Source organism: Podarcis melisellensis (assembly GCF_964234715.1).
Source record: "Podarcis melisellensis genome assembly, chromosome: 11".
Lineage (NCBI taxonomy): Eukaryota > Metazoa > Chordata > Lepidosauria > Squamata > Lacertidae > Podarcis > Podarcis melisellensis.
In genome coordinates, this window is record NC_138543.1 from 47,844,824 (window position 1) to 47,856,863 (window position 12,040).

Here is a 12,040-nt window from a genome sequence, read left to right on the forward strand (position 1 = left end):
CCTTACTTTTGTGCCTAATAATAATTCATTTTATGGAGATCTGGAACAAAGCAAATAATCCAGCACGCCAATTAGAACATTGTAAAATACCTGTATGAGATGCTTTGTGTGTCTTTTGTAGAAGACGAAGAGGAAAAAGTAGTCATGCATTGGAACTGGTCCATTATGTCAAATGAGGCACTGCTTCGTCAACTTTTGCCTTCAGACGTTCCTCAAATTCCTGACTTCTTACTGACCTCCAATCCAGTGGGTGGCACTGCCTCTGATTCCTCCTCCTTAATCTCAGGGCCGTCCTTCATCCTCAACAAGGAGGAAGATGGCGAACAAAACTAGAATTATTTATAACTCTACCTGCTCTTTATTCTGGCTCCACCTACTGGTGGTCTCCCAATCTTCTGCCCTATGTGTCTCAATGAGCGAAGTGAGTCAGGAGCTATCATCATATTTCTTCAGGCGGTTGATGAAGACCTGGCTTTTTTAAAAGGGCCATTGGACTGAATGATCCTTTTGTTGTCGAGAGTTTCTGACTAGTGCTTTGGAATTTGTGAGTTTTGTTTTGCTTCTTACATGCATGTTCTGATTGGGTTTAATTTGGGGGGTGGCTATTGTTGTTTATTCTGTGATGATCTGATTGGTTAAGCCAGTTTGAGTTCCATTGGGAAATTAAGTGGGCCTAGAATGCTTTAAAATAAATAAAAATCATACTTCAGAACGTAATTCAGAGTATTTAGTATCTACTGGACTAAGTTCAATGTGCTGGTTTTGGTGCATAAAGCCTTATGCAGTTGGGGGACAGGATACCTGACAGATTATATAACCCCTTATGTACCCAAACCGTCACTTTCCTTCCTCTTCCAACCAACCTTTTATAGAGAGATGTTTCCTAGATTGGATCTATACTGCAATTGTTTTTAGATGTTTTATCACTTGTGGGTTTCCCACCCTGGACTCCTTTGGGAGGACGTGTGGGATACAAATTTAATAACTAAAATAGATAACTGTGCACCCTGCTTTATTCCACTGACACCCATGGGCATGACATAGAGCTTGTAGGCGGGGGCACTTGAAATTCTGCACACATGTTGAGATGGGGGCCATTTATGACCCTCATTTATTTACTTTAAAAAAATCAATATTTTAAATTAACACTAAAATATTTATATATAGCAAAAGAAATGTGTAGCACTAAAACACCACAGAGTTATAATAGTAATTTACTGTGGTGCTAAGACACTATGCTACAATAGTGCTGAGGTGTGTTTAAAAAAACAACACATTTTTGTTCACTGCCATTTTACCAACAGGATTAACAGCAGTGACGGAAGAAGAATTTGTTTTTTAATCTTTCTTTCAAAAAAATATATAATCAGAAAAAGTATTTTAGTGACAATTAAAAGATTAAAATGTTATAATATTATACTGAAGGCGTCCTGAGCTGTGATAGGCCCTTTGAATTTTTTTGGAAGAGAAATGCTAAAGGCATCTGCATTTGTGGAGATTGCACTGCTATTATTTTCTTTTGGAAAACGTTGAGTTTTTGTCATCTGAGAAGAGATGGAACGGCACCCAGAAAATTCAACTGGACGATGATTGGACGATGGTAGCATGTGGATGCTCTGTAAACAATGAATGAATGAAGCATGGCAATTCCATGTCTCTAGTGGGAGCCTTGCAGCTCTCTGCTGAAAGTGATCAGCCAGTAGGAGGCAGCCCATTTTGCAATCCAGACTACTGTTCCTCTCCAGAGGCAGATGACTGGAACCAGCTACATCTGCAATGCTGAAGTAGAGGACAAACATGGAGCTGCTAGGTGTTTTCCCCCCAATGACTGAGTTCATGGCCACCTCCAGAGCCCACACAAGGGTGATGCTGCTGTTTGTTTGTGTCTTCCACCAGTGTTGATTGGTTATTTGCCATGAGTTGGGGTGTGTTATGTGTGGTATGATTCTGTTGTTGTTGGCTGGCAGATATATTGTATGAGGTGGTAGATGGTTGTAGTGGTTGTGTGCTTTTATGTTGGTTGGGAGTTTGTATTGTGCTGCCTAGTGATTTTCTCTTATCTTAGCTACAGAGGGTTCTTGCAGATATGGATCCAGTGGTACCTTGGTTCTTGAACATAATCCGTTCCGGAAGTCCGTTCGGCTTCCGAAATGTTTGAAAACCAAGGCGCGGGTTCCGATTGGTGCAGGCACCCTGGAAGCAATAGGCAACAACCACATCTGATGTTCGGGTTCCGAAAAACATTCAAAAACCAGAACACTTACTTCTGGGTTTTTGGCATTCAGGTTCTGATTTGTTCGTCAACTAAGCTGTTTGAGAACCAGGGTTCCACTGTGTTGCGTATTTATGTATTTGTAATTTTCTTAATAATTTGAAACTGTGCTTATAGTGTATTTACACATTTTGATCACCCCCCCTTTTTTTGTGTGCCCTGAAAGTGTATCAGCAGCTCACACGGAAGGAAGAGATTTCAACCAGGAAAATAGTGCAGGAAATGGTTAAACAACCTCTTCTCCAGTGACATTGCCCCTTGTCAGTTTGCTCCCTTCCCACCACAGTGGTTAAACCTAGGAAGACACCTTTGGTCCATCAAACTCAATACTGTCTATAGTGACTGACAACAGCTCTCCAGGGCTCTACCTGGGGATGCCAGAGATTGAAAATGGGACTGACCTGCATACAAAGCAGATGTCCTGCCACTAAGCCATGGCCCTTCAAGGTGTTTCTTAAAAAACCCATCACCAGAACCTCCTAACATGCAATTTAGCCTGTATCCAGGGCCAGATTTAATTTTGATGAGGCCCTACGCTACTGAAGGTAATGGGGCCCTTTATATGTCCAGCTGTCCTTCGTCAACAACAAATTGTCACTGTATTTTTGTATTGACTATATGCTATATGGTAATACCATATGGTATATGGACCTAATAGGTATCTAAAGCCATTTGCGCATGTTGCCATGCAACCAGTCCATGCAGAATGTAGGCACCCTATATATAGAAAGGAGCAGGCTATTTTAGGGAGCAGGCTAGCAGACGGGGCCCATTACTTACATCACAGGAGCCTACACAACACAAAACACTGTTGCTGCATGTAGGTTTTGTTTTTGTTTTTATCTTATTTTGGAAATGTACGCCCAGTTTTTTTTCTTTAATTTTTTTTGGGTGGCCCCAAGAGAGTTGGGCCCTAAGCTATAGCTTGTTTAGCTTATACATAAATCCAGCACTGCCTGTATCTGAGGCTTTTGTGGTTCCGCTGTATCATTTTGTAGATCCCCATGCCATAATAATCTAAACAGAAGTATTCCCTTCTTGTAAGGACCTTCCCACCAACTGAGATCAAATTAGAATCAAACTGGAAATGTTTAACTGAAGGATAGCATAAAGATCTAACTTAATTACAAAAAAACAAAAACAAGAAACAATGTAGGAAACAGCAGATACATTGCAATTTGTGGAGCATAGTGTTCATAGTTTATTCCTGCCACAGGCCCATAACATGATCGTGTGACATCATCACAATTCAATTTTCACAGTGTAGGAAGATCACTTATGCCGCCCTTAATGTAGTACAAAGTAATTAATCCATTTCCCACGCAGGAGGAATGAATATATGAAGCCATCATCAGGCAGAATTTCCTTTGGCTGCTCTGGGAGTTGAGCAGCACCCCTAGACAGTTACTGCTTTCTAACAGTTACAGAGGAGCGAGAGCACATTTTAAGAAGGAAATGGATAAACTGGAATGGGTCCAGAGGAAGGCAGCAAAGGGACGAAGTGCCTATAGCACACAGCAGGAGTGGGGAATCTTTGGCTTTCCAGGTGTTGTTGAACTACAATTTCCAGGGGTAATGACAGCGGTAGTTCAGCAACATCTGGAGAACCAAAGGTTCTCCACCGTGGGTAAATAGCTCTCTTTAAGGTATAGCAGTTATCCTGCCTGTAGAAAGGAACCTGTGAATGGGCCAAAGATGTAAGGCTTATCGGGGCATCGCCACATAGGGTCTAAAACAGGGGTGTCCAATTTATAAGAGACTGTGATCTACTCCCACTATAATAAACTGGCAGTGAACTACCCATTGGATTGACCAGAATTGTTGAGCTTTTTATGGGGAGGGTGAGTCGAAGTTGTTCAGCTTTTCTTGGGGGGAGAGACCAGAGTTGCTGATCAGGTTGGACAGGCCGGGTCTAAAACATGAGTTGAGGCTGTGGATGAGGATTAAGTGCACTGCTGGTTTTGTTTACTCTTTCACACACATTATTACAATACACAGAGACCAGGCTACAGCTTCACATACCAATAATTTCAATCGTTGCTTCATACCTCACCTTGACTCGAAGTACAACTGAAGTACAGAGATTATGTTACTCCTCATTCTGATGAAGCTCGCAGTGTCTATAATTTGGGAAGGAACACGGCTGTTTCCGTCACCTTGCAGTGGGTTCCTGCATTCTAAACTGCAGAAGCCCCTTGCCAGGACAAAAACAAGTGGATGGTTAGAAGCCTCTGTATACTTTTGTCACAGCAATAGATTCGACTTTGCCTTTTTTTTTTTTTTTAGCTTCAGTAGGATAATGGCTAACCCGACTGTGGAAATGATGACCTGTCCCAAGAACTTAACTGGATTCTTCTTCCTTTTGTTTTCAGGAGCCAGATCTGACAGATCCAGATAACCCTACAGATCCTACTGGTGCAGAGGGATCCAAAGAAAACTGTCAGAGTCCAACTCTGGGAAGTGGGATATTGAAGTACAGGAGCAGATCCCAAGGTACAGTTGATGTCATTTGAGTGGGTGAATAAAAGATTTTAGAGTATGTAGTTAAGAAAGGCTCTCATAGAATCAGAGAGCTGAAAGGGACCCAATGGATCATTTGGCCAAGTCCCTGCAATGCAGGAATATGCACCCATACAGGGTTCAAACCGGTGACCTTGGCGTTATCAGCACCACGCTCTAACCAACTGAGCTAACCCATAAGGCAATGCTCTGGCCCCGTCCACCAACTATAATTTCCATTGGGGGAGGGAGCATGGCTCAGGGACAGAGCACATGTGTTGCATGCGGAATGTCCCAGGTTCAGTCCTCATCACCTTCAGATAAAAGAATAACCTGGTAATAAATAGGTGATGAGCAAAAACTCTGCCTAAGACCCTGGAGAGATACTGCTGACTTTAAGAATAAACTGCTTTTGCCAAACTGAAACTCATAATGTGAGATTAGTCCTAAATCTTAGAAGCTGTATACACAGCATACTTTGTTATTTGATACTAATTTTGACTGCAACCCCTTAAACCCTTAAAGTGTTCAGACTCTGCTCTGAAAGTGTTTTGAGAATGGTGGTTTGCATCTCTGACTACTGGGATAAATTATTGCTATCCACTTGGATGTGTGTGTCTCTATAAATATCTAGAGATGAAGATAAAATTTATCATCATTTGTTTATATGACTTAGGAAATTTACCCATCAATCACTTCCGAATGTGCATGCAAAATGTTAAAAGCAGTGTACCTGATCCCATCACAACTGACAGATGTTAAAAGATGCTTTGAAATGTGTGTAATAATCGGCATCTCTGGGTTTTCCCTCAGGGGCGGCAACGCGTTTAGAATCCGTAGGCGAAGATGACGAGTTGACAGTGGAAAATGGAGATGTGAATTATGAAATAGCCATGAAATATTCCCGGGGAGGGAGAAAACATTCTCTCCCACAGCATTTGGACACAGGAACCAGACAGGTGAGGTTTGCACAGTTTACTGTCTTTAAATGACCAAGGAATCCCCCTGTTAGTCCCAATTTTAGCATGGTTCATTGTTGCGGGTTAAAGAAAAAATGTCCTAAACACAGGGACACCTGTCTGTCTTCAGGTATGCATCCAGGTGAGGTGAGAAGGGGGAGAGTATTGGAGACATGCATTGGGTTGATACCTTCCTGCAAGGGCTCTCAGGTACTTCACCTCATCAGAAAAAGATTTCCGAAGACGCTCACAAATTTTAAATCATTGAATTCAAAGTAAAGACTAGACATAGAATTGCCAAATGTTTGGGATGTGGAACAGCAAACACTAAAAGAAAGAAAGGAAGGAAGGAAGGAAGGAAGGAAGGAAGGAAGGAAGGAAGGAAGGAAGGAAGGAAGGAAGGAAGAAAGAAAGAAAGAAAGAAAGAAAGAAAGAAAGAAAGAAAGAAAGAAAGAAAGAAAGAAAGAAAGAAAGAAAGAAAGAAAGAAAGAAAGAAAGAAAGCCTCTTTGGGGAACAACAAATGCGACGCAACAGTTTTGGCTTATTTCTAAATATTGTGGTTGTTTCATTTATCCAGGAATACCATATTGTTAAGAAATCTACTCGCTCTTTAAGTGCTGCGCAGGTTGAATACCCGTGGCGACTCACCCAGCCATCTATTATTTCCAACATTGTGCTGATGAAGGGGCAAGGCAAGGTAAGATTATTTGCAAATGGGAACGTCTCTAGTGTCTGTCAAACTTAGGCGTACTAATAGAATTCCAAGTTACAGTTTATAGGTTACAAATTATATTCCCATCTTAACTCTAATTTACCTTTACATATGCCCTTAAATGTAGTTTCTGGGAATACCAGTTGCGCCAATTCGAAAATGCTGGTGCTATTTTAAAGGCAAGTGCCTTTAATGGTGCCGCCACAAACTCATGGATTGCACTGGAATGATTTACGCCCACATATTGGTACTAATAGCCAGCACATTTAAACTGCTTGGACTTAAACATAGTTTCTGACAATTGAGTTGGTATTTTGTTGCTCCAGGTTTGTTTGGGTTGTTGTTTATTCATTGTTTGTTGTATGTGCTCCGTATTATATGCACCTTGAAAATATCAGTAAAAATGCTTTCCTTTTTTAAAAAAAAGTGGTAAATCTCACATCTCCTATTTTACACCATTCCAATTTTCATACTGGGTGCTCAACCTAGCTGATAATCTCGTTTCCGCTTATTCTTGTAAGGTTAAAATGAATTAACATTTCAGTTTTCCACTCCTCTCCTCCTCACCCTCTTCCTCCCCATACTCTGCAGGGTCTTGGATTCAGCATTGTGGGAGGGCAGGATTCTGCCCGGGGACGCATGGGCATCTTTGTGAAGACCATTTTCCCAAATGGGGCTGCAGCTGCTGACGGCCGACTGAAAGAAGGTATTTGCAGCGCAAGAGAAGAGATTTCTGCCGGTTCAGCTTATGAAGCCATACACTGCAGGCAGAGGCAATAGCTAGCTGCTCCGGCAACCTGGAGCGGCGCGCATGCTGTCAACCCAGGGTTGGGGCCATGATGGTGAGCGTCCCAGGGGGTGAGATGCCCGTGGTGGCAGTGGAAGCCACTCATGGCAGGCTGCTTCCCGGGGGGCGGGGAGGAGCTGCTTCGCTTTGTCAGCAGCCTTCCTCCCTTCCCTCTTCCTTTTGACAGTTCAGGGGAGGCTCCCCCCCCAGGAAGCAGCCCAGGAGCGGGGGGCAAAGGCACACCACCTGCCCATGACTCCCAAGCCTCCCCCAAGCTGTCAAAATGAAAGGGGAAGGGTGGAAGGCCGCTGGCTTCGGGGTAGGCTTGGGAGTCCCAGGTGGACGGCGCACTGAATGGCAACCTCCTCAGTGATGGATTCCTGAGGCTTCCTGCATTGCAGAGGGTTGTCTAGATGACTCTAGGAAACCCTTCCAACTCTATGACAAGAAACCAGAAACACACCAGGGAGCCTGCTCATATTTCTCAGGATAAGCACTTTGACTTCTGTCTGCATATTAACGCCTGTTTTGCCTTTCCAGGAGATGAACTCCTTGAAGTTAATGGAGAGTCCTTGCAAGGACTGACTCACCAGGAAGCCATTCAAACATTTAAGGTAACATAACTTCAGGCGGGACCTTCCAGCAGTAGCAGATGATGTGCTGGAGCGAAAACATGGGTTCTCCCCAAAATTGGCTGCCCTTTACGTGTCTGGATCTTGGTTTCATCACATGGTGGCTTCATTTAGATGAGCAAGGAGCCGTGTTTCTCCTGAGCCCCCGGGAAAACAGGATCCTGGACTAGATCGGCCACTGACTTGATCCTGTAGGGATCTTAGATTCTCACATTATGTTTTTATGTTTCGCAGTGGCAACATTAACTTAGATGTCTGTCCTAGGCCTTGGTTTTTATCAGGGGATAATAATGTCACCTTAAGCTCCACGATGAAAGGAAAATGGGAAATAAATATATTTAGAATAATAAACATAATGGTAAACATAACAGACTGTACTGTTGCTTCTTTAGCAACTCAAGAAAGGCGTGGTGACCCTCACAGTACGAACCAGGCTTCGCAGCCCAAGCCTTACGCCATGTCCAACGCCTACATTATTGAGCCGTTCCAGCTCCCCAAGCTCTACTGCCAGTACAGGACCTCCTTTGCCTGGCTGCGAAGATGGAGATGTTTCCCCTGCAAATCGTAAGGGGCCTGGTCCCAAGGACAGGATCGTCATGGAAGTGACTCTCAATAAAGGTTTGAGGAAACTTTGGCTACTATTTACAAAGGGTTGTGGAAGATCACAGGAACCTTGTAGGCAATGGGGCTTTTTTGGAGGGTTGGGAACCCCAAAACGGTAATGTTACTGTGCCTACTTTAGAGTAGGCAGACTTAAAGTTTGAGCAATCTAGCTTGATTTTTTACTATAGCCTTGAGATCTACCAACCAGAGCCAGTGCCTCTGAGCACAGTCTCAGCTGGGATGTAAGAAAACAGCTGGTTCCTTTCTGACCTGTATTCGTCACAATTAGCGCAGTCTCCGTTCTGCTGCAGTTCAGATTCTAAACTGCTGTGGAAGTGTGGAGAACAGAAGTTAGGATTGGAAAAATGAGAAACAGAGAGAGGCCAAATTTAACAAATTCATCCATTGCAATCGTGTCATTGGCAGCAGGTTTTCTTTGGCAACAAATTTTCTTCTTCAATCACGTGCTTTTCTCTGTAAAGGGTAAAGCCTTGGATTAAGTGAAAATGGAGGCTCACATTTTGATGAATTGGGGCAGGGTTAACCCACCAGGAAACCACAGAAGACCAAATGCTCTTCTGTGTGAAGCATAGCTGTCGTTCCCCATTTTTTAAGGGAAGTTCCCTTATTCCGAATAGGATTCCTCGCAAGAAAAGGGAAAAGTTGACAGCTATGGTGTGAAGGAGTAAGGAGAGCAAGGGAGACAGAGGTGCAACCTCATTCAGCTGCATTGACCTTTACCATACCACATCAGTGGTGAAAGATTAATAACCTTCTGCGGGAGAAGCCAAGGGAGACAGGCAGAAATAGCATCATATACCTGCTGCTGTACCAGAAGCAGCAGCTCATTTGGGGAGTGGAGACGCAATGCTAACATCCCAGAAGCAGTGTTGCTGCCCCCTATTGGAAATTTGGGGCTGTGATGGCGCACCAGCAGAGCCAACGCAGTGCTTCTGCCGTTGCACCCGCAAACCTCTGACCTCGCTGTCCGTTTGCCCCTTCTCCTTCCCAGTTAGTGGCAGCGACCCCTGCTGCCAGAAAGCTAACATTGCAGCTGCCCCTCGCTGTGTGAGCTGTTGTAGCGGCTGAACTAATCCCACTCCTACCACAAGCTGACCTGTGTGAGGGAACTCAGCTGAAGGGCACAATACATGCTTGCTGCAGAGTTGACTCTTCACCCCCACGCTTAGAGGAAGTAAACACTATTCATGTGTGAAAGGTTCCCCCCTGTTATGTACTGAATTGAATAGGATCCAAAATGCAGCAGTCTGATTGGTCCTAGAACAATAGGATCCAGAATGCAGCAGTCTGATTGGTCCTAGAACAATAGGATCCAGAATGCAGCAGTCTGATTGGTCCACAGGAACCACCCAATCCAGCTCCAGGTGGAAGTGAATCCGCAACCTGATTGGCCTATAGGTGAATCCCGGAATTAGCCATTGTGTAAATAATGTATATAAAGCAGGCATTCTGGGGGAACTTCCATTCCTCCTCACCACTATGAGCTGAATAAACAGCATGAAATCCACTCTCAACTCCAAGTATATTTCATTCCCTTTATTTGTTTGTGTTTATTTTGTCTTGGTTTTGAGTTGCTAAAATCCTGGTTTTCACCCTTTTCCCCTTTTCTCTTGTCCTTCCTTTCCAAGGCCGCCTCCTCATGGGTCCCTTTGTGAGTTTCATTTTTTAAAGCGATCGTTCTTACAGAATGATAGCCTTTTATAAATGTAATGAGCTGCATTGGGAACTCCTCTTGAAAAACACAACAAGTACCAGTACAATAAACAAACAAACAAGCCATGTGAATGAAAACAGTTCAAATCTGGTTTAAATTTATAGTTCATGTAACCCCTAGTCAACTTTTGTCAAGAATTTTCACTGGAAGCAGCGACATTTTTGCATTGAGAGAGTACATTCAATTATTAAAAGCTTGGGAGTGAGGACTCTGCATGTTCACATTGGAAACTGACATGGAAAGACTTTGTAATGGGCTTTCTATTATTTAAATTTGCTCTTGGGCATAAGCGCAGATGGGGGGTGGGGGTGGGGGAGAAGAAATGAACATAAAGTCAAATGTTTAAATAGACCTCTGTGAAATTCTCTCATCCCCTACCAGCTTCCAGAAGGCCTATTCTGTGAGAAAATCTAGGATAATAGACTTTATTCAACTGGTAGGATTAGTAGGGTGCTTCCAAACTGTTGCTGCTTTCACGGGAAATTCAATCACATGCCAGCAAATTCAGGTTGCACCATTATAACTGATTGGGAAGTCTCACACAACCAACCTCCTTCCTTTAACAGACCAGACTATTTGCAATAAGAGCAGTGATGGGACAATCACTGAAAAACATCATCTCACTTACCTGCAAAAAAGTTGGTATATATGCTCATTAAATAGCTAACTTACCTATTCTCTCTTGCAAACAAATCTGAAAGCACCCAGGTTACCTGGAAGCACCCAGTGACCTGTTAGGACAAGGTTTTTGCACCCTCTGATCATATTTTTTTAAATTAACATATACACAGTCTTATAAGTAGCCTATAAAGAACAAAGCGTAATAATTGCCTGTGTCCATTGTGATTATTGCAATAAAGAGTGCAGTAATGGCAGTGTTCAATCTTTGCTCTTTGTTTCAGAACCAGGTGTTGGGCTGGGCATTGGTGTTTGCTGTCTCACGCTGGAGAACAGCCTTCCAGGAATTTATATCCACAGCCTGGCCCCAGGATCAGTGGCGAAGATGGATGGAAGGTTAAGGTTAGTCAACCACAAATATTGTTATGCTGATGTCAGTGTCCTGTCAATATGGGTGTGGTTGTTTTGGTTTTTCCAATGTACAGTGGTACCTCGGGTTACATACGCTTCAGGTTACATACGCTTCAGGTTACAGACTCTGCTAGCCCAGAAATAGTGCTTCAGGATAAGAACTTTGCTTCAGGATAAGAACAGAAAATGGGCTCCGGCAGCGTGGCAGCAGCGGGAGGCCCCATTAGCTAAAGTGTTGCTTCAAGTTAAGAACAGACCTCCAGAACGAATTAAGTACTTAACCTGAGGTACCACTGTAATGCCTATATATTTGGTTCGAAAAATTGGTTCCCAGTGATACCATTAGGAATACAAAGGCAGTTAGTGGCCTCCATGCACCTCACCTGGTCTAAGTGGTGGTATGGCACCCTGGGTTCTGATACAGAAGAAAGGTGGGATATAAACATAAGAAAGTAAAAAATTGCTACCAGACTTTATTTGGCGGTGGTGAGGAAGGCTTTCACCAGCCTGCCTGTTAAGGTTTAGAGACTGTTCTAAGCATGCACACCTGATGTTTCTCATGTTGGGAGCCATGGAATCTGCATTGCCTGTGGCTCCCAGTGGTCCTGGGCATATGGTGATTTCATACAGCTGTGATCTAATGGTAACTTCATACCGAGTCTTAATAGCCAGATAAGTTTGAGAAAACAAGAGAGAGGACAGGGCTTAGGGGAATCGCATTGTAGAAATCCTCGTTTTGAATTTTCTTTTTTTGAGCCCCAACTCATCCCCACATCTCTGCCATAAATGCATCAGCTGGCCAGCCAATCTT

At 43.4% G+C, this 12,040-nt stretch overlaps 1 protein-coding gene across 4 annotated transcripts in view; it reads left to right on the forward strand.

The window, feature by feature from the left end:
• The window catches only part of PDZD2 (PDZ domain containing 2), a 202,300-nt gene that overhangs the window by 156,836 nt on the left and 33,424 nt on the right, over positions 1-12,040 (forward strand). For all 4 annotated transcript variants that reach the window (XM_081929521.1, XM_081929522.1, XM_081929524.1 and 1 more), the window contains 7 exons: positions 4,645-4,765; positions 5,585-5,730; positions 6,309-6,428; positions 7,035-7,149; positions 7,771-7,844; positions 8,255-8,480; positions 11,103-11,220. In XM_081929521.1, coding sequence (XP_081785647.1) covers positions 4,645-4,765; positions 5,585-5,730; positions 6,309-6,428; positions 7,035-7,149; positions 7,771-7,844; positions 8,255-8,480; positions 11,103-11,220 — 920 coding nt within the window. The remainder of the gene's footprint in view (positions 1-4,644; positions 4,766-5,584; positions 5,731-6,308; positions 6,429-7,034; positions 7,150-7,770; positions 7,845-8,254; positions 8,481-11,102; positions 11,221-12,040) is intronic.